Genomic DNA, 24,956 nt, shown 5'->3' with positions numbered 1-24,956 from the left:
CACACTCACTCACTTGTACTCACGGTGTATATTGATTTGATTATAAAAAAAGGCAAATTTTTCAACAAAATTTTCTTGATTCTTTCGTTAAACGAACAATTTATAGTTTAAAATTTGCCAAAAAAAAAAAAAAAAACGAATCATAAATTACTTTATTTTATTTAATTTATAACAACAATAATTTAAAGCAATTTTACAATAAATTAAATTAATTATACTAAAACATTCTATTAGAATATGAAAATTTAATTCAAAGAAAAAGTTTAAGTAAAATATTTGAAAAAAAAGAAAAGGAATTTTGGTTGTGTGCTTGCATAAGTTCTTGTTGAAAAGTTATAAAAATTAACAAAAAAATTTAATAATTAAAGTGAAAAAGTAATAAAAAATTCTTTTGTATATACAAAATTATAACAAAAAAAAAATTTCAAACGCATACATACCAAAAAGTCATAAAACCAAAAAAAGTGTAAAAAACGAAAACGGATCCTTTAATTACGGGTATTTTAAGAAAATCTAAAAGAAGTAACAAAAAACAGAAAAATTTAATTAAATAAATTTAATAAAAATTATACATCTTTCACAATAATTTAAGAAAAAAAAGCTTTATATAAAACAAAAAACTACAACAACAGCAACAACGCTTTAACAACGTACAAGTGATGGAAAAGATGCTTTAACAAGAAACAATAAATAAAAATGAGAAAAAAGAACAAAGAAATGAATAAGGCTGCTAAAATATTTTAAGGATAATAACAAGGATTTCTATAGTAGTAGCAGAACCTCCTAGCAGACAGATAGAAAAACATTTCTAACTTTTGATTCATCTAAATCTTCAAATTAAATGAAAATAATCAGCCTCCATAATGGAAAAATGTAAAATCTATAACATGCTAATCTTAACACCGCTCTAGCCCAAATAGACCAAAGAAAAGTTAAACACATACAACGTGCCACAACTATAACCAGACTTTCACAGGACAAAACAAATTTATAAAATATAAATTTGCTTTAAAAACTCCTAGAATTTCGCAACAAATATCCATAAACTTCTGAATGTTAATGGTTCATCATCATCATTGCTTAACATTTCCAACATTACGAAAATCGACCAAAATAAAAGCACTTTAAAGCTGCTCTGCTGCTCCTACGATGAGTGTAGCGATGCGTATGAATAATGGTGAGTATTTTTTTTTCAATTTAATTTGTTAGTACACGGCCCACCGTGGTCAGTGATGCGTCTAAATATATACATTAAAGATACATACAATACCACACACACACGTACATATTAGATAAATAATTTTACGAATTAAATTAATAATCAACATAAAAGAAGTTGTTAAAATGAAATTATTTAATAAATTACATCATGATAATATAGTAAGTAGATGTATATGTATTTGTTATAACAAACATATTGTGCATAGCATAACAGTGGGACTACATAAATAGAAAATTTAACATAAACTATGTAAAACAAGTTTATAAATTGAAACAAAGATTTCTAGTTTATATGGAAAATGACCTATAGTAGATAACCCAACAAAAACTTACATTGAAAAAAATACACTTATTAATTAGCATTCTAACTCATTCCGTGTTGTCAACGTGTAAGCGTCCATAGTTGTTTGCAAATAAAATGACAAAACTCAAAATAAAGTATATATCTTATTATAGTGATTATAATAGTACTTAAAAGTAATGCATATGGTATGCAATAGTCATTGAAAAGTTTGTTTTTATACACTTCCCCAACACAAGTGGTGGTTTGACATTTCGTGTATAACACTAAGAAATATTTATCTGACAGCCAACAAAGTATATACATACATATATTCCGGCTGCTTATCAAATTCTGAGTCGATTTAGCTATCCATCTTTGTCTGTCCATCTACCTGTCTGCCTAAAACACGCTAACGGTAAAACTAAGCAAGGGAACTCAACCAAATTCATCGAATATACATATATTAATTATTGTCCTAAGCAGTTTGGTATTGCAAATCGGCAAAATCGATTCACAAAATTTCAGACTACCTCGAAAAAAATACCGTTTTTCCAAATTCTTGAGTAATTTTCTCAGAGATTAACAAAGATAATTCGATTTACACGAATTAGTGTTCACCCACTGATTAATTATATTCAAAATTAAAAACAATCGATCCAGCATTTCCCATAGCCCCCATACAAAGGTACATATCGCTAATAACTTTGTCAAAAATATCGGTATCAACACAAAATGTTGCAAATATATATATAATATGAACATAAATCATATTACCAACGTAGATCTATGTATATCGGTCCATAATTGGTCATAACTCCCATATAAGGTACTCTTGCGAAAATCACTTTAATGAACATAACTAATTAACAAATCAAGATATTGGAATAGTATTCAACATAAATTATTTTTGTATATACACATACCATTTTGCAAAGTATTTTCCGGATTGGCCCATATAAGACCCATTTCCAAAAACCACTTAAACACACATATTTCATTACTGAATGAAGATATCGATATCAAATTCGTCATTAAAATGTTTAAAGTACATACATAAAAACCACCCTGCGAATTTGTTTTCGGATAGGTCCATAATTGGTTATAGCTCCCAAATAGGAACCACTTTCGATAACCACGTAAACATAAATATGTATTTCATTACTGAATGAAGAGAATTCTTAATGAATGTGTTTAAAGTAAATATAAACCACCATGCCAAATTTTTAACGTATTGGTCATAGCTCCCATATAAGGTCCACTTTCGGAATGCATATAATATATTAAGAAATAAAGATATTAACACATATCATGTTCCACTGGGAATTAAAGGACTAAATATATGCTCTGCAAAATATTTTCGGGATTGGTTTACAATTGGACACGGCTCCCATGTAAAGCCCACTTCCAAAAATCATTTAAATGCACATAAGTAATTAAGAAATGTAGTTATTGAAATAATATTCCAAATAAATATATGTTTTGTGTGCACATCTACCAAGTTTTTCCGGATCGGTCCATAATTGGTCTTATAAGATCCACTTATAAAAGTCGCATATTTCAGTATTAAATAAAGATATCAGAATAAAATCCGCATAAATAAGACCTTTGTATCACTTTAGAAAAAACTTCAGGAATGATTGACCTATCACATTTAGACGACGAAAAAGCAATAATAGGGGCAGCGGTTATTCCCTCTTCCAATTTTAGTAACCAAACATACCATTAAAAATTTTTAGAAAATCAACTTGCTGCTAAAGGGTTTTGCCTCAAAATAACCCGAATTATAGGTTTTCGTTATGAGAACACTACTGGCTACCACGTTAGTTATAATCCTAATATATATTTAGGAAATTTAGCCGTCATTCAAGCACCTCCTGTTTTTACAGCATGTTTGTGGAAGTTGCAAAAAAAAGATTCCGATTCATGATCATTTTATTCTTAATCATCTCACAAAAATATCGGACAGATTTATAGAGTTATAATTTTTGATCACAGTTGGTGCATTTCCAAAAGTATTTTTTACTCAAAAGTATCTAAAGAATATGTTAAAATTTGGCTTTAGGCAAGATTATGACCCGATTCCTATACAATTCGGTAGGAAGATTTTAGTTCTTAACAAATTTAAGGAGGCCACATATGAGGCTAAAGATAAAAGATTACCGATTTCGACCTATCATGTTTTCAACAGAAAGATGGCTAAACCGTCTTTAAATCTAATAAAGACCCAGAATATATATGTATGTATGTATATACTTTTGTGGATCTAGGACCAATATTTCGATATATAATAAACAGATGACAAAATTTCAAAATTTCAACACTGCACAGTGGTTTATAAACTTCTTTTTGGAAATATTTCAGTATCTCGGATATATTTATAGTAACGAAATTTCAATGGTTAGAGCTGAGATATTTTCCAATGGTTTAACAGTAGACGATAATCGCATAATGGAGGGCCAGTGGATAGCCTACCAAAGTTGGTCACCTCGGGTATCACACATTTTCTTTAAAACCCGTTTAAAATCCATTTCCCATTATTTCTTGAGAAGATCTACAAATACTTCTCTTTTGATATACATGTAGTCCACCTACCATATACGATTTACATACATACAACCAGAAAACTATAAAAAATATAAAGCTAAAATAATAGATTTTTTGAACTGTATGCACTGATTTGTTTGAAGGCATGTCTCATAGAAGTATTTAAGATATGTATCCCGAAAATAGGTAGACGAAGAAAAAAAACTGTTTTCGTAGACGGACATCCAGACTTCGATACATTAGTACCATATATACAAGTATGTGACTTAGAAGGTTCCAAAATTCTGCCTTAGGGCTAGAATCAAATCTTGGAAATATTCTCTGATGAGCTTAAACTATATCCCAAAACCTCGACTTTTAAACTTACGTGGGGTTCTTAAAATTGCTAAGAAATGCGGATCCTTCTTGAATGTATATTAATATTTCATGGCCTTGGTTTCGAACATGATTAACGAATAGGCGGCAGATTATACGAAATGCTCTGATCTTATCTTTCTTTATGATTAAACTTATCAGCTTTAAGGAATTAATAGTGATTGCAGAAGTTGTTTAAGGAAAAAAGATTAAATATTTATCGCTCAAAAATTTGATAAACTCTTCTTAGATTTCTTACTACACTGAAAATAATCCATGTTTCGTAATCGTTGTTTCGTAATATTTACGAAATTGTACGATATATTTTAGTATGTATAATGTAAAATAATTTTAGCAAATTTTTATTATTATGTTTAATTTCGCTTAAGTATTCAAAAACGATTTTACAAAAGGTTTACGTACTTTCGTAAGAATAGAAAAGAATTTGATTAAATAATATAAAATAATATAAATAATCGTATTATTCACGAATTTTTCATAAATAATATAAAAACAAGTAAAAAGGTATAGTCGGGTATGGCCGACCATATAATACTCTGCACCAGTTATGATTATATCTCAAATGAGTATTATTTTTTATAATAAAGCATTTATGTTGTATTTTTTCTTAATTTCAACATATTTTTGATGAAAAAAATGATTTTCTGATGGAGGCTATATATGGGGGTCAATTATGAAACGATCCAACAAAATTTGGTGGAGGGATTTTTGTTGACATTAAAGTTAATTATGCTGAATTTCAATGGAATACACATCTTTATAGTCCGGTTATATGGGAGCTAGATTTAATAATGGACCGATATCAACCAAAATCAATAGTCCTTGGGTCAAAAGTATTGTGCGTACCAAATTTCAGCCAAAATCTTAAAAATTGGAGTTTGATGACAAGGTTTACATGGACAGACAGACGGATGGACAGACAGACGGATGGACAGACAGACGGATGGACGGACGCGGCTTAATCGACTCCGAAAATGATTCCGAGCCGATTGTTATACTTAAATGTAGGTATAAAACCATTAATTCTATGCGTTACAAACATAAGCAGTAAAGTGTGTAGGGTATAAAAAAAAATAAAGCTGAGAAAATCAAGTGTCGCTTACGTTTAAACTTAACAACAATTGTTCTTTTAACTGTAATATTTCCAGTTAATGAACAAAACTTTAAATTCAAAGTATAACTTTTGAAAAAGGAACTTATGTAATAACTAGGACATTTACATAGTAAAATTAATTGAATCAATTGATTGTTTTAAAATGGTCAAGCAATAAGAAAAATATTGACGATTCACTAACAAAATATTTAAATTCTGACCCACTGTTCACTGAGACGTTAACTTTCAAGCTGTTGTAGTTGTGCTGTTTTTTTTTTCGTTTGTCATTTTATGTTAATGCTTTTTTACTCTGGCCTGAGAGAGAAAGGCAAATATTGGTATATGAGTGAGGATGTTGTTTGTCGTATAAATGTATGAGTGTGGTTTTTGTGTGCATGAATGTTGAAAATAAAAAACGGAAACCCATTTGTAGTGTTTTGTTTCCTTTTTAGTGTTGTGTATTTGTATGTTCTTTTTTGTACGTTTTTTGTGTATGTGTGTGTGTGTGTATGCAGCAGCAAAAATAGCATCTCTTACTTGGTATAATATTGTTTTTTGTTCATTTTCTTTAGGTTTTTTTCGTATTTAAGTTGCTGTAGGTTTTTGTTGTTCTTGAGTTTATAAATTTATAATTTTAGCATAAATACATGTACGAATAGAGTAAATACTTCCGCACATACATACGCACACATACATATTTTAGTAGTGGCTTGGAATTTTAAGTAATTGTAAATAATTGCACAGTACTGACACACTTTGTTATCCTGTTACGTTCTTTTCTATACATACAACTCGGTTACTACGGTGCTACTACCTCCTTTACCATAACCAGCTTCTAGTCATTTGAGATTTTCATGTGTTTGGCTGTCTGTGTGTGTGTATGTGTGTTTTTATTGCACTAAGCAGGATATGAACATGGAAATGGGATATTTATTAAGTTGGTATTTTACAAAAATAGAATGGAAGGGTTGCTGTTGTTGTAGGGTTCTGCTAGTTTTCATACAAAAAAACACTATTTGCTGCTACATGCAGGCATTTTAATTTCAATATTAAATGTTTTCCAACTAAAAACTAGTTACTATTTTTATAAGCTCAAGCAGCAACCGTCAAACATACTTATGTATGTATGTTATAGCCAAAGCAAATAACACAAAATATATAACAACAAGTAACTTTAATACATTGGATGCGGCTTAAATATACATACATACATATGTATCTACGTATAGGCAGACCTATTTATTGCAAGAATTTTTAATATGTGCTTAATGGGATTGGAGTTATCAAGTTAATTCCTATAGTAAAAATTAAGCAATACAATACTTTATAGTTAAAATTTGTTAGTGAAAAAAACTAAAATTTTATTAAAACTGATTTTTTTCCACTTCAAATGCAGGTCTTCACCATGCAGTTTCAATGGGCACTATAGATTCACACGCTAAACCCACATACTCAAGTCAAGCGGATCGAAATTATGATTCAGAAGACGAAAATACGCATCGCAGAAGATTAAGACACACCTCATCGACCGAACTATATCCGAAACCCTCACAATACTCTAAAGGAGATATCAGAGAACAGGTTGGTATATTAAGGAATATTGAATAAATATTTCTAGATTATTTTCATATCCATTTCATTTTTTTATAGTATTGCTTAACTGATCGTCAGGTGAATACTATAGAACGTTCGAGACGTGAAAAGTTTTTCGGTTGCCTCTCAAGACGCAGTGCTCCCCAATCTTTGTTGGGTGGTTGTGTGGGTAGACGTATACCGTCAGATGAAAATCTGGCACCGTATACTCCATTCTATAAATATTCACGCTATAATCAACAATATCCACCAACTTCTGCCGCCGCCGCCGCTGCTGCTGACAGTATGGACTTGGATAGTTCCTATTTTCGTCGACAACCAGCCTCAATATTAAGCAGCTCCAAAATGGTTGATGCCTCCACCGATAATCGTCAAACATCATGGATGGAACAACAACAGCAGCAGCAACAGCATCATCACCAACAGCAACAACAACAACAACATTTATTGCAACAGCAACAAAATCAGCAACAACAACAACATGCCTATAACAACTATGATGCAATTAGTTATATCAACGATAAAGGGTAAGAATAGTATAACGTGGTCTCATGGATTCGGTTAAAATAACAATTATTTTTGAATTACGACATCGTTCATGTGTTCCCAGCCGAAGTGCTGGCACGATAACATACTCTGCATCCAACTTTTTGAGATTCAAGCACACAAATCTGCCGAAATATCGGAAATTTGTTGATCTATGTTGTCCTGCAGCTCTTTAAAACATGGTTGCCTTGTTAGTCATTTAAGCGACTTATTGACGCTCTGAATCACACTGTAACGGTGACCCAAAATTGGACTAAATGCATTAAAACGTAAAAAAACATTTGCTAAGGTTCTTGAAACCTATATCTCTCCCTAATTAATGGAAGTAGACCGACTTTTCAAACTATGAAATAGTTGCGAAGCTAAATTTATTCCTATTCGGAAAATGCCATAAACAAAATGCATCGCTTTTACTGAAAATCGCGATAGAATTAACGAACAAAAACAGCTTCAGTTATAACGAAAAATTCGGTGGTTGTAGAAAAAATTTCCTTAAGAAAACCGAATCGCGATTGAAGTTTAATTCTGCAAATATAAATTTTAAGTTTTATGAGTTTGACTAATATCTTACATGCTCAACATATTCATAATTTATAAAAAATCTTACTTCTTCTAGCTCTTATCACTGCCCTTCTCATATTGGAGTTAATACCGGCTTGCAACAACATGCTGGACCACCTACTACACCTAGGTCAGTTTATCTGCTTTATCCTCTCTATGTATTATTAAACTAAAACAAATTTCACTTTAACTTACTTTAGCAGAACTAAACATGTGAGTTTTGCCCGCTCTCATACTCTAACATCTTTCGATGATTTCAATGTGGGCTTTCGCTCTTCGGGTCGCATGAAAACGGCTCAATCGCAGGAGCGTTTAATTGGAGGAAAGAAACCGGTAGGACCTACGGGTTCCTATTATGATACCATACCTATGTGTGGACCTCCTATCACTGCCATTATGGGCTCCACATCCACCATACATATGCTGCCTCAGGCTACAGTTCCTGTTCATCAGATTGGTCACACGCATCAGCATCATATGGCACACATACAGCCCACCTATGTGCCGACTTATGTTGCCGAACAGCATGTACAAACGCAACAGCCTACCACTTTGATGGCGGCCATACCTATAATGGAAGATTTGACAGTGGTACAGGGCGGTCTGCCGGTTCTACCTCCTCCCAGTCCTGAAGTCATAGTGGTGGAGAAGAAATTTCGTAATGCCATGAAAACACAGGCCACACAGACCGATGTTCGTAAGAATGAATTTGAACAAAATTTAGCTTTGAGTCCTCGGACCATACATCGTGTAAAGGTGGTGTCGCAAGGTGCCCAAACAAATGGTCTGCAAAATGGCAAAGCCTTGGCCAAGAGTTTGTCGCAAATACCTTATGACACTCAGCAGAAAGATGCTGCAATGGAGGCTAATATAGCCGATCACGAAGCTTTACATCGCACTCAGTCAGAAGAACCGCCGAAATCTCCTTTGGAGAGTAATTTTACTTACTATCAACCACCTCCTCCTTTGGAATATGACACCAATCATGAGCTCTACTATCATCAGCCCAAAAGGGAACATATGCCAACGATGCAAAAAGAAGATTCCTTTTCTTATGAAAGTAATAGTTTACCACGGCGAGCTTGTGGTTTTCGTTTAGATACCGACTTTCATAGTTTGCCCCGACGTGATATGCATAATGTTCAAGATGTTTGCAAGCATATAACAGAATGTTCCGAACTAATGGCTGATGGTTCCTCAGATTTTACTTCGGATCTCTTACCGCCTCCGCAAGAGTACTGTCAGATTAATGATGATGAAGATTCCATAGATACTACACAAACATTTCCCAAAGAATATTCGGACACTAATCGCCGTAAATCCATGTTAGTAACCATGGAGCCTCAAAATGATACTCCTTTCAGGCGTGATGATATACGTCGTCAATCTATGCCGGTTTATGTTAAAACTGAAAAACTTATTGATCTAGATTATGCCTCCTCTAAGGGATCTCGTAGATTCTCACGCAAATCCTTCAGGGATGATATGTCCGATGAAAAGGAGATTATAATCGACTTTAAGCCGTATGTTAAATCTGATTTTCAAATTAAACCCTTCCGCCAGAGATCGACAAAGAAAGTTGAAAAGTCAGAACAACAAGAGGACTATTATGAACCTAGAGAACCTTTAGATTCTGTCTCAGCGGAAAGTGATCATAGTGAAGATCAACATAGAGATCCGGTTTATGAAAACATACAAACTTGCATGTGCAATATACCAGATGTTCAAGAAGCCGAATGCAGCGAACAAGAGGAAAAGGATGGCAGAGGATCTGGTATTTCAGCACCGCCAAGTCCCTTAAGAGAAGAGCCTATAGGTCATGCTTCTACCTATCCGTCATCGGATTCATTGGCCAATGATGTAACCAGAGATCATTCAGATGGTCATTGGAATGAATCTGAGGTGACCGTGTTAACGGCAGAGCAACGATCAGAGGCTTCGTATAATTCAAATCTTCTACTAACGCCCTCTACCAAACGCAAACATCTATTGTTGCAACATCAACAGAGAAGTTCAGTAGATACCGACGCTTTAGATTTGGAAGAACAATTTACCGATCAGAGTCCCACTTTTAGTCAGGCCTCGATGAGTTTGAAATCTCGTTCACCGGTAACACCACAAAGTGAAAAGGAACCAAAACTCTATGCGGCGCCACAAATGAAAATGTTATCACCCTCCATTGAGATAACACCCTCATTTGGAAAGAGTTCTACTTTAACTAGACCAGGAGCTAAAACTTTGGTAGCTTCACCCAGAAAGAGCATTATAACTACGCCACAAAAAGAACAGAGAAGGTAAGGAAAGGTTGAGTAATAAACAAATACAATAACTAACTTGCCCCCTTTAGGTTATCCGAAATCTCTTTGGGTTTGTCCTCCATGACAGATATACCGAAAAGTTTTACCGGCAATGCCGATAACTCTGAATGCAGCACGAATACCAATACTGAGGAATATGCCACTTGTACTGATACTTCTAGGCGTACGCCAGGTATGAGGACAACCTTAACCACAACTACTACCACTACAAGCTCATCATCAACTACTCAAGTACCAGGTTTGAATACAAGACAATCATTATTAAACCCTTTTAAACGTACATGTCAAATTCAAACTTAAAACTAGAGCACGATTATTGAATACGCTCGCAAATAGTAGTTATAACCAATTTAGATAAATGTTGTTTGTGTTGATATTACTAAATAAGTTGTCCAAAAAATAAATTGGATTTACTTTTGATCTGTTTGAAATCAAACTGAAACTGAATGTCTGATCTTTATTGTGATTGATTTTAATTTTTGTTAAAAAACTTGTGGCGTCTTTTCGTTTATTTAAAAACTAGGATGCATCGTGAATGTCTTTTTTGGTTTTAGTTTTGTTTTTGTTAATTTTCTTTTGACCATAATAGATGGTAATTGATGTTGTTGCTTGATGTAAGATGATGCTTTGAGTGTGCCGGCAAGCAGCTTAGCTTGGAATGTCTTTATGTTTATAAATATTAGATAAATGTGTTGTTAAATATAAGTTAATCGTTATTAAACGTTTTCTTAATGTTTTATTTAATCTCAGCTTCTACCCAAAGCTCCCAAATGGATAAGAGTCATGGTGAATCTTCTTTTGAAAGCGCCTCATCTTTATATTCTTCGAAAGCAGAAATTTTAACCGAAGATATGCTGCAAACTGAGGACTCTCGCCGAGAATCGAAATCCAGATTGGAATTGAGTCTTAATTTACCTTTAACACCTATTGATGTTCCTAAAAAGTCACCCACCCATTCGGTAAGCAGTACTTCCTCGGGCAGCTATAATGTGGGAGGTGAGGGAAAAACCCCAGAGGCGGAAAAAATTTCGCCCTCCACCATGAAAACATCGTCGTCTCCTTTGGCCCAAAGATCAGAACAAGTGCGCATTAAAATGGAGTCTGTGTCCGATGATGAACGCAGTGAAGTGCGTTATTCCTCCTCGGGCTACTATGAGAGTCCCCATGATGATGAATATCAAAAAATCAAATCACGCCGTCATCGCCAAGAAGAAGAGCGCAAACGAAGAAAAACTTCCATGAAAATCGACATAGAAAAAGAAAATATGCGCGCTTTAACGAGTCCCATCAAAAGGGAACAATTGAAGAAATCGCCCGAAAGACAAAAAGTCTCCAGTGCTTTGGCCGAATCGACTAGCCCCATAAAAATTAAACGTTTCCGTCCTAAAATACGTCGTCAACTAAGACGTTCTTCACGTGATGAAAGTATACCCAAACAACGTAAACCAAATGCCGCTAGTCTATCGCCACAAGGCAATATGGAGAAACTATTGGATGCTAGCATGTCAGCGGCTGTAGCAGCCAAAACACCAACTCCCTTACACAAGCAAGAGGGAGAACTAGTAACTGCCAGTAAGACTAAAGAAGCAGCTTTACCAGCAACAATGAAAATCGCCACTACTTTGGCACCCACATATGTGAAATCAGCTTCGGAAACTTGTCAATTAAAAGCCAAATCCATAGAGTCCCTCAATCGCTCTGTATCGCCTGGTTCCGATTCAGTTTTTTACAGTGAGGCTGATGGCAATAATGCTGATCCACACAGTGGTCACTGTTCACACTGTGGCAAAGAGGTCGAGGAACCGAGTGTAGTTTGTGGCGATTCGGTAGAATCATTACCTTATATAGACAACGAACCGGATATTGTTAAGCCACCGTCCGATTTTGCCGATTCGCCTGTAACTAGTAAGACACCGCAGCGGCTGTATAAGAAAATGGATAAACGTTTTAGATCCGAGGAACGTTATCATACTGAACGAGGGCGTCATTATAAGAGTCGAAAGGAGAATATAAGAGCTAAGGTGAGTGTTAGGCATGTACATTGTTTGAGGAACTTGTTATAATCAGATTCCTTTTTTGCATTTCTAGAGCGAGGAACGTAATCAAGAGTGTAATAAGAAAACCACACCCAACTTGCGTCCAGCTGGATCAAGTCCCTGCATACTGCCAGAAATAACGAATGAAAGTAAACAACAAACCATTTACATAGGACACTATGAAAGTGCACGTTATACCCGATTAACCGATTCCGATATATGGGCTCAACTTGATCATCAATCATTGGGTAAACCTTATTATAAATCTTACCATATTGGAACTATTTAGATTATTAATTTTTCTATATCTCACAGAAAGAAATCGCGGCCGACGTTCGTCCACAGATTCGGAAAAAAGTTTTTATTCTAAATATCAAGTTATACTACATCGTTTGGTGCAGAGACGTTGTACTTTGGAAATGTATCATCGACAGAAAAACGATACATTCGGTAAGTTGGAAAAGAGATCAATCAATTGATTGCTTTTTTGGCATTTTTCTAATTACACACACACACACACACACACGTAGTTGTTGTCGTGATAAGTAGCCAAATAAGCAGCGAGAGAAATTGTTTAGTTACCCAGTATTTTAGCGCGTGTTTCTAATTTTGGAACATTATGTTAATGAAACACTGAGCGCGAGTATACAAATTTGTGTGTGATCATCGTCAACTAGCGATAGCAAGAGATTCGAACCGATTTAATTGTACAACACGTACTAAATAGTAAAGTTTATAAACTTTTCGAAAAAAGCAAATAATTGTTGTTGTACGAGTACAAATTTTATTTCTTCGATTGAGCATTAAATTCAAATCGAGAGGTCTTTTGAACAATTTTAGTACAAACGAAATGTAGTCATAGCCATTCTTACGCATGGGGCACCGACGGCAGACACATTGAAACAGTTTTAAAAATATATTCTAAAGCAAAAAACACGCAAAAAACATTAAAATTTATTTTGACTAAAAAACAAAATAAAAAAACGCGTGTGAAAGACTTTAGATAAACTAAATAGAAATTTACATGATTACGGCACTATTACAACAACCTCAGCCATTGAAGTAACTAGAACAAACGAACAAATCGTAAAGAAATCAACAAAATAATGTTGGGTGCGTAATTGCAAAGAATTTGAAATTTCATTATTGGAATGCTGCTATATAGCGAACAATCGAACTTCAAATGAAAATCTTGACCTACGTTTTATTTTATATATTCTAGAATTGATCACCTCAAATTCGGCACAAAATTCGCTGAGGCGTAGACTAGAGGAAATTTTAAAGTTAATGTTACTGGTATGGGCCCGAGAAGGTCATGTACTATCGAAATTAACACAGGGAGAATATGGTAGAGAAACTATAAAAACTTTAAAAAAAAACATAAATAAATAAAAATTTCCTTTTTAATTATTACAAGATTTTATAATAAAATTTATTGCTATTTCCAGGAGTGGACAAAACCGTTGTGGTTAAAAGTGATTCGGGAGAATTTGGTTTTCGCATACATGGCTCTAAGCCGGTAGTAGTGGCGGCCATAGAACCCGATACTCCAGCCGAAAGTAGTGGTCTAGAAGTGGGTGATATTATTATATCGGTAAATGGTGTTAAAGTTTTGGATAAACATCATACGGAAGTGGTGAAAATAGCCCATGATGGTTGTGAAAAACTTGAGCTGGAAGTGGCCCGTACTTTGGGTGTGCTAATGAATGAACAACAAGAACCACCGATACAAGTCATTTACAGCGGCTATTTATGGCGGCAAAGTGGTCAGGCCAAGGGATCGCCTAATACTAAGAAATGGGTACAAAGATGGTTTGTTTTGCGATCAGACAATTGTCTATATTACTACAAGACTGAAGAGGTAAGCAGCCATTTTTTTTCCTTAAACTTCAAATATTTTGAAATTTTGTTCTTTTCTTTAGGATACTCAACCCGTGGGTGCCATGATTATGGCCAAACATATAGTCGAATCATGTCCGCCTAAGATTGGTAAACCCTATGCATTTAAAGTTGATTCAGGTGAGGGTATACCCATGTATGTGGCAGCCGATAATGAGGAAATGGCCAATCGCTGGATAAATATATTAAAGAAGGCCGCCAATCAAGATAATGCCTGGCTGGATAAAAGGCAAGTTCAGCTATTGCTTTCATATTAAAGAATAATTATTTTTATAGCTTCCATATATTCTCAGCGCCCGCAATCTTTATAAACAACCCAGCAGCATTACACGTCCCGATTGTTTTGGCTATTTAATGAAATTGGGCTCGAAATGGTGTGGCTGGTCGAAACGTTATTGTGTTTTAAAAGATGCCTGTCTCTATTTCTTTCAAGATGCCAATTCAAAATCTGCTTTGGGTGGGTTTTCTGTGTAATTAATATCATGTTAATGATAATGTTAAAATATTTTATTTAAATCTTTAGGCATGGTGTGTTTACATGGCTATAAAGTCTCCTCTATGTCAGCGGCCGCTTCGGGTAAAAAGAACTCTTTCGAAATTGTACCACCTGAACCGAAATTAAGACATTATTATTTCTATACCGAATCCGAAATGGAAAAGAAGAGGTGAGTTTACTTTGGTTAAAAAAAAAGTGTTATTCAGTTAAATTAAGTTCTTGTCAAAGTCTCAAAGTTTCAGACTATTATAACGCAAATGTCAGAATAGATTTAATTTAATTCTTTAATTCTTAACAAAATTCGATTTCTAGAACTGAATGAGTAAAAATAAGCCTTACATTAACAAAATCGTTACTAAAGTATTTCGTATATATATGTATGTTGGTCCCCAGACCCCAATATCAACTTGATCCGATATTTATCTTATCGCTCTAATTATTTTTTAGTAGAGATAAGTTGTGTCTACAGTAAGCTTTGATGAACAATTCAGAAGGATCTTAGTTCCAATTATTATACTATAATTACTGATAACTTGTTAATATTAATAATGTTCTGAAATTAACTCCAATTTGGGATTTCTAAGAATGTTCTGAATTTAATTAAGATCGGAACATATCTCATCATAGTCTTAGCAAATGGGACCACAATAACTTAAATTTTCCATTAAGATTGAGTCCAACTACCAAAGAAGTTAAAAGTCGTGGAGTGTAAAGTAAATTTTCCCAGAATTCTATTGTGAAGTTAGGTCCAAAATACTAATCGCATTTTGAGCGAATTGGCATTTATAGTGACAGCAGTACTATGTTCGAAAATAGAAAATTAAGTTAAAAAAATTCAGCAGTTTATGATTTTTTTTTTTAAATTTCGAGATTTAGTACTAGATGATTTCCGGAATAGGGTCTCAAAAGGGTCTTGTGTGCATTATGAATCAATATCTTATAAATTAAAAGGGAGAGTTAAATTTAATTAGTTATAATACTAAATTATTGGAACCATGTAGAAACAAAAATTTATGTGGGTTAATTATGAACCGATACAATTTTCTAAAAGGAAACTTATGTAGAAATTTATGTTCTTAAAGAACTTGTTTATGTAGAATTTAATCACTGTACAGTTATTTTTAGGCTTTTAAGGAGCGTTAATATCATTTTTTTTGAAGGGTACCTTATTTAGGGGATAGGGTCAATTATGGACCCATCAGAGGCAGAGATTTTATTTCCTATAAAACTTGTTTATATCGAATTTCATCGCCATATAGTTATTGTTAAATCAGTAATGAGCGTTAAAGTCTTTTCTGCAGGGGACCTTATATTGGCGGTAGGATCACTTACGAACCGATCCTCATAATTTTGGCAGAGAGATTTTGATTCCCATAAACATTTTTTTTAAGGAATTTAATCGCCATACATACATTTTTAAGTCAGTAGTGAGCGTTAAAGTCATTTCTGCAGGTGACCTTCCCAGCAAAAAAAAAAACTTCCAAAGAAGCGAAAAGGAAGTAGAATTTACTAAATGGAAGTATTGCAAAAGACCTGCAGAAGTGATGATTTTAGCACAGGCTTTTTATTTGATTCCAAATTCACTACTTCCAAATTTATTCTCAGGAAGTAATTTTTATGTTCATTTTTTGGAAGTTATTTGGAAGTAAAATCGTAGCATTATAGAATACAACTAATTTGACTTAAATAATATGGGGAAATAGGCTTCTTCGGAAGTCATTAAATTTCACTTCTACAAAAGGTGAAAAAATTCACTTAGTGCTACTTTTGAAGTGGTGATAAATGTTATTCTTTTGGAAGTACTTCGTTTTATTTTTGCTGAGTGTGGACCGATCCTCTTAAAATTTGTGCAAAGATTTCAGTTTATATACAACTTGTTCGTGTCTCATTAAATTGCTATGCTGATCGTTATAATAATTTTTTGAAGGGAACCTTATATGGGATGTATGGGTCAATTATGGTCCGATTTCCGCCATAATTCAGAATTTAATTTATGGAAGCAAAAAATTTACTTGTGACTTTACAGCAATTGCTACATAATCAACATATTTATGAATGTTTGAACCTTCCCAGCAAATATAAAACGAAGTACTTCCAAAAGAATAACATTTATCACCGCTTTAAAAGTAGCACTAAGTGAATACCTTCTGAGGAAGTGATGTTTAAAGACTTCCGAAAATGCGAAAATAATTATATTTTTTCAAAGTTGAAGATATTTTTTTGTTCTTACATTCTTGGGAGATAAAAAAATTTTACCTTTGGGCTTCTGTTTTATTAAATGTATCTATTACAATCATTAATGTTAAAATTATTTAAGTCAAAAGTCCGAATAAGCTTCCAAAAAAAGAGCATACAAATTACTTCTTGAGAATGACTTCAAAAGTAGTGAATTTGGAATCAAATAAAAAGGATCCCTCCTATGACAAGTCTGTGTTAAAATCATCACTTCTTCAGCTCTTTTTCAATACTTCCATGGAGTAAATTCTACTTCTTTTTCGCTTCTTTGGAAGTTATTTTTTTTGCTAGGTTGTTACACCATTTCTGATCAATTAAGAATATTTTGGGAAAATTTACAACAGACGGAGGGACGGACATAGCTAGATCGTTTTAGAATCATAGGAAGACCCAAAATTTTTAATTTTTCATTAAAAATCTTAAAAATTCGATATTTTACTAAAAATTAGATATTTTATTAAAAATACATATATTTTCCACTAAAAATTCGTTTGTACTCAATAAAATGCAACATTTTCAGCAAAAACCATTACTTTGATATAATTTCTTTACAGATGGATATCCGCCCTTGAATACTCGATAGATCGTTGGATTAAATCCGGGTAACTAAGGTTGAAAACTATGCCCAAATCCATTCACAGCACTAAAAAGAAGCGTCGTAGTTTTAGTTATTTTATGGAATAGTTTAATTTAACACACACTTACACACAGACAACAAGATCTAATTGATATAGAACACACCTACCACTCCACAAAAGGGCAAAGTATGAATCCAAAGCACCCATTGGCACCCACGAACCAGAACTTGACAGATGTTAATGAATTCATACACCACATTTTCAGCAACAACAAGTAGAGAATCAATGCAATAAAAAAATGCCAAATAATTTCAAACCAAAAATGGAACCAGTATGTCTAATAAAACAAACAACAACAAAACCAAAAAAAGTAATAATAATAATAATTAAGATTTATAGAAAACTAATATTTTGAAGTTCAAAACCTAAAATAAAACCAAACAAGTTCTACATTTAGCACCAAAAAGCAAACAAAAAAAAAAACTCAAAACAAATCTTCTGAAAACAACAAAAAAATTAAAAGAAAAATAATGCAAATACAACATTTGGTATAAACTAAAAAAATTCATAAATCATTTTGGAAATCCAGCAACAAACACAACAACAAAAACTAGAGAAACAAAACAATATTTAGAGAATATTCAAATAAATATGAAAAATTTAGATAAAAATTAACAAAAAAAAAAAAAAAAGATTATGAAACTATTATTAAATTATAAAAAAAAAAACAAAACAAATGTATATGTGTATTTAATATTAAAAAAAAAGAAAATATATACAAACACATACACACACTTAAGGGTGTGTGTATATGTATTAAAAAATTATTAATTATTAATTTTTATTTATATAAAAAACAAACAAACAAACTGATTTTTGCAAACAATGTTTTTTTTTACATTAATTTAAAACAAAAATTTATATGTTAAAAATACAATTTAAAAAAAAAAACATTTAGTTTTTTTGATACCAAACAATTGAAATGTTTTATTAGTTATTGCATTAATTTATATACAAATTTAATAAACATAATTATTTATTTATATATTTATATAAACAACTACTTAGTTAGAAATACATATTTGAATCAATACATATTTATTTATTATTAAATTATCACAATTATTATTATCATCACTATTTATTGTTGTTTAGAAATGTTTCAATTTATTAACATTTTATTATTTTACTTTTTGTTATTGTTTTCTTTATAATTATTGACTTATTTTGTTTATTATGTTTTATTATTATTATATACAAATTTTATTAGAAACTGAACAAAGTAAAGGAAAAAAAAATAAATAAATAAAATAATTTATTTTTGTTTATAATAAACAGAAGTTACAAACAACTATAAATGTTATTAGAGATTTTTTATCTTAAACTTTAAACAAATAGTTTTGTGTTAATTAGTGGAAAAATAGTTATATAGTCACTTGGCAGTTGGCAACAATATAAAAATCCGGTAAGTATTTTATGAAAATGTTTATATGAGAACTTTTTTGCTATAAAATTTTTCAAAACGGATTGAACAGATGAACAGATAGCGCAGACCAAAGTAGATATTCTAAAGTATTAAGATGTGTTAAATCTAACTTTTGACTGTTTTCAACATATACGAGACGTTATTTGCTGAAATATCGAACTAAATATAAAAGCGAAATAATGTTTTATAACCTACACCACTAAAGTGGTGCGCTTGAGCTGATGTTTGTAACACCCAAAAATATTGGACCTACATCCACCTTAAAATATACTAATCGTCTCAGAATCACTTTCTGAGTCAATTTAGCTACGCCCGTCTGTGAGTCCATGTAAACTTTGTGCGCACTCTACAGGTCGCAATTTTCAAAATAATTTAATGAAATTTGGCACATACTTCTTCATTTGGCCTTATTCCCAGTACAAGAAAGAAAATGACTTGATGGTCAAAATTCACTTATAAACACTTATATCACGATAATATTCTGAATGAATAACTTTAATGTAGACGTAAATCCCACTACCAGAAGTTATAAGGATAGGGCCATATTAACCCCCTCCCCCCTATACTCCTCTTTTAAAAGAATTATTTAAATTTTTCGAGTTAAGATGAAATGAAATGAAATAATCAACTAATCACTGGTGTAGGGTATCATAAGATCGGCCATAGGCCCAACTATAAATATTCTTACTTGTTTTGGAATTGTATTAGTTAGTTAGTTAGTCATTAAGTTAGTTAGTTAGTAGTTATTTAGTTAGTTAGTTAGTTAGTTTTTATTAGTTGTTAGTTAGTCAGTTAGTTAGTTAGTTAGTTGTTAGTTAGTTAGTTAGTAGTTAGTTAGTAGTTAGTTAGTAAGTAAGTAGTTAGTTTAGTTAGTTTTGTTAGTTAGTTAGTTAGTAGTAGTTAGTTAGTTAGTTAGTTAGTTGTAGTTAGTAGTTAGTTAGTAGTTAGTAGTTAGTTTAGTTAGTTAGTTAGTTAGTAGTTAGTTGTTAGTTAGTTAGTTAGTTAGTTAGTTAGTTAGTAGTTAGTAGTTAGTTAGTTAGTTAGTTAGTTAGTAGTTAGTAATTAGTTAGTTAGTAGTTAGTTGTTAGTTAGTTAGTTAGTTAGTTAGTAGTAGTTAGTTAGTAGTTAGTTAGTTAGTTAGAGTTAGTTAGTTAGTTAGTTAGTTAGTAGTTAGTAGTAGTTAGTTAGTTAGTTAGTTAGTTAGTTAGTTAGTTAGTTAGTTAGTTAGTTAGTTAGGTTAGTTAGTTAGTTAGTTAGTTAGTAGTAGTTAGTTAGTTAGTAGTTAGTTAGTTAGTTAGTTAGTTAGTTAGTTAGTTAGTTAGTTAGTTAGTTAGTTAGTATTAGTAGGTAGTTAGTTAGTTAGTAGTAGTTAGTTAGTTAGTTAGTTAGTTAGTTAGTTAGTTAGTTAGTTAGTTAGTTAGTTAGTTAGTTAGTAGTTAGTTAGTTAGTAGTTAGTTAGTTAGTTAGTTAGTTAGTTAGTTAGTTAGTTAGTTAGTTAGTTAGTTAGTTAGTTAGTTAGTTAGTAGTTAGTTAGTTACTTAGTTAGTTCGTTAGTTAATTAGTTAATTAGTTAAGTTAGTAGTTAGTTAGTTAGTTAGTTAGTTAGTTAGTTAGTTAGTTAGTTAGTTAGTTAGTTTAGTTAGTAGTTAGTTAGTTAGTAGTTAGTTAGTTAGTTAGTTAGTTAGTTAGTTAGTTAGTAGTTTAGTTAGTAGTAGTTAGTTAGTTAGTTAGTTAGTTAGTTAGTTAGTTAGTTAGTTAGTTAGTTAGTTATTAGTTAGGTAGTTAGTTAGTTAGTTAGTTAGTTAGTTAGTTAGTTAGTTAGTTAGTTAGTTAGTTAGTTAGTTAGTTAGTAGTTAGTAGTAGTTAGTTAGTTAGTTAGTTAGTTAGTTAGTTAGGTTAGTAGTTAGTTAGTTAGTTAGTTAGTTAGTTAGTAGTAGTTAGTTAGTTAGTTAGTTAGTTAGTTAGTTAGTTAGTTAGTTAGTTAGTTAGTTAGTTAGTTAGTTAGTTAGTTAGTTAGTAGTTAGTTAGTTAGTTAGTTAGTAGTTAGTTAGTTAGTTAGTTAGTTAGTTAGTTAGTTAGTTAGTTAGTTAGTTAGTAGTTAGTTAGTTAGTTAGTAGTTAGTTAGTTAGTTAGTTAGTAGTTAGTTAGTTAGTTAGTTAGTTAGTTAGTTAGGTAGTTAGTTAGTTAGTAGTTAGTTAGTTAGTTAGTTAGTATTAGTGTAGTTAGTTAGTTAGTTAGTAGTAGTTAGTTAGTTAGTTGTTAGTTAGTTAGTAGTTAGTTGTTTGTTAGTTAGTTAGTAGTTAGTTAGTTAGTTAGTTAGTTGTAGTAGTTAGTTAGTTAGTTAGTTAGTTAGTTAGTTAGTTAGTTAGTTAGTTAGTTAGTTAGTTAGTTGTTAGTTAGTTAGTTAGTTAGTTAGTTAGTAGTAGTTAGTTAGTTAGTTAGTTAGTTAGTTAGTTAGTTAGTTAGTTAGTAGTTAGTAGTTAGTTAGTTAGTAGTTAGTTAGTTAGTAGTTAGTTAGTTAGTTAGTTAGTAGTTAGTAGTTAGTTAGTTAGTAGTTAGTTAGTTAAGTTAGTTAGTTAGGTAGTTAGTTAGTTAGTAGTTAGTTAGTTAGTTAGTTAGTTAGTTAGTTAGTTAGTAGTTAGTAGTAGTTAGTTAGTTAGTTAGTAGTTAGTTAGTTAGTTAGTTAGTAGTTAGTTAGTTAGTTAGTTAGTTAGTTAGTTAGTTAGTTAGTTAGTTAGTTACTTAGTTAGTCGTTAGTTAATTAGTTAATTAGTTAATTAGTTAGTTAGTTAGTTAGTAGTTAGTTAGTTTAGTTAGTTAGTTAGTTAGTTAGTAGTAGTTAGTTAGTTAGTAGTTAGTTAGTTAGTTAGTTAGTTAGTTAGTTAAGTTAGTTAGTTAGTTAGTTAGTAGTTAGTTAGTTAGTTAGTTAGTTAGTTAGTAGTTAGTTAGTTAGTTAGTTAGTTAGTTAGTTAGTAGTAGTTAGTTAGTAGTTAGTTAGTTAGTTAGTTAGTTAGTAGTTAGTAGTTAGTTAGTTAGTTTAGTTAGTTAGTTAGTAGTTAGTTAGTTAGTTAGTTAGTTAGGTTAGTTAGTTAGTTAGTTAGTAGTTAGTTAGTTAGTTAGTTAGTTAGTTAGTTAGTTAGTTAGTTAGTTAGTTAGTTAGTTAGTAGTTAGTTAGTTAGTTAGTTAGTTAGTTAGTTAGTTAGTTAGTTAGTAGTTAGTTAGTTAGTTAGTAGTTAGTAGTTAGTTAGTTAGTTAGTTAGTTAGTAGTTAGTTAGTTAGTTAGTTAGTTAGTTAGTTAGTTAGTTAGTTAGTAGTAGTTAGTTAGTTAGTTAGTAGTTAGTTAGTTAGTTAGTAGTTAGTAGTTAGTAGTTAGTTAGTTAGTTAGTTAGTTAGTTAGTTAGTTAGTTAGTTAGGTAGTTAGTTAGTTAGTTAGTTAGTTAGTTAGTTAGTTAGTTAGTTAGTTAGTTAGTAGTTAGTTAGTTAGTTAGTTAGTTAGTTAGTTAGTTAGTTAGTTAGTTAGTTAGTAGTTAGTAGTTAGTTAGTTAGTTATTAGTAGTTAGTTAGTTAGTTAGTTAGTTAGTTAGTTAGTTAGTTAGTTAGAGTTAGTTAGTTAGTTAGTTAGTTAGTAGTTAGTAGTTAGTTGTTAGTTAGTTAGTTAGTTAGTTAGTTAGTTAGTAGTTAGTTAGTTAGTTAGTTAGTAGTTAGTTAGTTAGTAGTTAGTTAGTTAGTTAGTTAGTTAGTTAGTTAGTTAGTTAGTTAGTTAGTTAGTTAGTTAGTTAGTTAGTTAGTTAGTTAGTTAGTTAGTTAGTTAGTAGTTAGTAGTAGTTAGTTAGTAGTTAGTTAGTTAGTTAGTTAGTTAGTTAGTTAGTTAGTTAGTTAGTTAGTTAGTTAGTTAGTAGTAGTTAGTTAGTTAGTAGTTAGTTAGTTAGTTAGTTAGTTAGTTAGTTAGTTAGTTAGTTAGTTAGTTAGTTAGTTAGTAGTTAGTTAGTAGTAGTTAGTTAGTTAGTTAGTTAGTTAGTTAGTTAGTTAGTTAGTAGTTAGTTAGTTAGTTAGTTAGTTAGTTAGTATTAGTTAGTTAGTTAGTTAGTAGTTAGTAGTTAGTTAGTTAGTTAGTTAGTTAGTTAGTTAGTTAGTTAGTTAGTTAGTTAGTTTAGTTAGTTAGTAGTTAGTTAGTTAGTTAGTTAGTTAGTAGTTAGTTAGTTAGTTAGTTAGTTAGTTAGTTAGTTAGTTAGTTAGTTAGTTAGTTAGTTAGTTGTTAGTTAGTTAGTTAGTTAGTTAGTTAGTTAGTTAGTTAGTAGTTAGTTAGTTAGTTAGTTAGTTAGTTAGTAGTTAGTTAGTTAGTTAGTTAGTTATTAGTTAGTAGTTAGTTAGTTAGTTAGTTAGTTAGTAGTAGTTAGTTAGTTAGTTAGTTAGTAGTTAGTTAGTTAGTTAGTTAGTTAGTTAGTTAGTTAGTTAGTTAGTAGTTAGTTAGTTAGTTAGTTAGTAGTTAGTTAGTTAGTTAGTTAGTTAGTTAGTTAGTTAGTTAGTTAGTTAGTTAGTTAGTTAGTTAGTTAGTTAGTTAGTTAGTTAGTTAGTTAGTTAGTTAGTTAGTAGTGTAGTTAGTTAGTTAGTTCGTCAACTGTGACTTAGAGATCATTTGCTGACCAAAAGATGGAAAATCAGTACTTTTTAAATGTTTTCTCACCACGTCATTTACAGATTTCAGAATATTTATTAAAATTATTTTTCCAAATAGATCAAGACTATATACTTGGCTTTCTAACAGATGACAACAAATCAAAAGATCATACGCGGATCGCATGACTGAAGAAGTTTTCGAGAAAAAAAATTTATTTTATTTTTTTAAAAAAATCCTTGCAATTCTAATTCTCAGACAGTTACGTAGAATGAACTTGATTATGATCCATTTAAAATTTCTAGACATTTTTGATATTTTAACGATTTTTATTGATTTAATTCCATTTAAGAGAAAATCTCCAAATGTCATTTATTAATAAAATAAAATTATGTCTTTTTTTGCAAATTTTATTAAAATTCCAGTTTTTAATACTCTGGTTTATTTTATTATAAATAGCTTTTTATTAACAAACATACATAAATTTTGCTACTATTTTTAATAACAATAATAAAAACCACTTTATTATTATTTAATCCACAAACAAACGCCAAAACCACAAAAAATTGTCTTGTGAACATTATTAAGAGCTTAAATTGAAATGACAAGAAGAAAAAAATGAGCAAAAAAATTCAATTTAATTTCTTTTCTCAAACACCTTATATGTAGGAATGTCTTTTTATTGATCTCATTAATTAATTCTAAATACAGGTAGTTTTATGACAAATACAAAAGCAGCACAACTTTTTTTTAAACAGTAGTAATTAAAACGTTTGTAAAATTTAAATGTTGGCAAATCTGAGATAAAACTGAAAAAATAAAATACAACAATGACAGACGACAAATCGCAAAAAAATAAAATATACAGACTCTCAGACCAGATTTTCTTTTCTTTTAGATTGTTTTATTAAATGACATTTTTGAATAAAAAAAAGTTTCGCACACAACTAAAACATAAAAGAAACAAAAGTTTTAAGAAAAAAATAAAATGTATGCAAAAGTTTCGGTATAAAAAGTTGAGGGGTAATAGTTGTTTGGTTGATGCGTAAGTAACGCCAGTAAAATTTTCGAAATTAT

General features: G+C 31.2%; 1 protein-coding gene across 1 annotated transcript; it reads left to right on the top strand.

Moving 5' to 3' along the window:
- LOC119611006 lies at window positions 1–18,238 on the top strand. The gene is made up of 15 exons (XM_037966456.1): window positions 1–1,177; window positions 6,913–7,097; window positions 7,167–7,636; window positions 8,272–8,346; window positions 8,417–10,510; window positions 10,564–10,706; window positions 11,285–12,555; window positions 12,623–12,818; window positions 12,886–13,020; window positions 13,793–13,918; window positions 14,019–14,431; window positions 14,493–14,698; window positions 14,763–14,926; window positions 14,993–15,134; window positions 17,755–18,238. The coding sequence occupies exons 1-15, from the start codon at window positions 1,150–1,152 to the stop codon at window positions 17,804–17,806; spliced, it is 5,700 nt and encodes a 1,899-aa protein (XP_037822384.1). The 5' UTR covers window positions 1–1,149; the 3' UTR covers window positions 17,807–18,238.
- The last annotated feature ends 6,718 nt before the right edge of the window (window positions 18,239–24,956 follow it).

Source organism: Lucilia sericata, unplaced genomic scaffold (assembly GCF_015586225.1).
Source record: "Lucilia sericata isolate MDLA Ls3-8-SP2 unplaced genomic scaffold, ASM1558622v1 Contig001334F_arrow, whole genome shotgun sequence".
NCBI classification, from domain to species: Eukaryota; Metazoa; Arthropoda; class Insecta; order Diptera; family Calliphoridae; genus Lucilia; species Lucilia sericata.
This window is presented reverse-complemented; position numbering and strand designations above follow the sequence as displayed.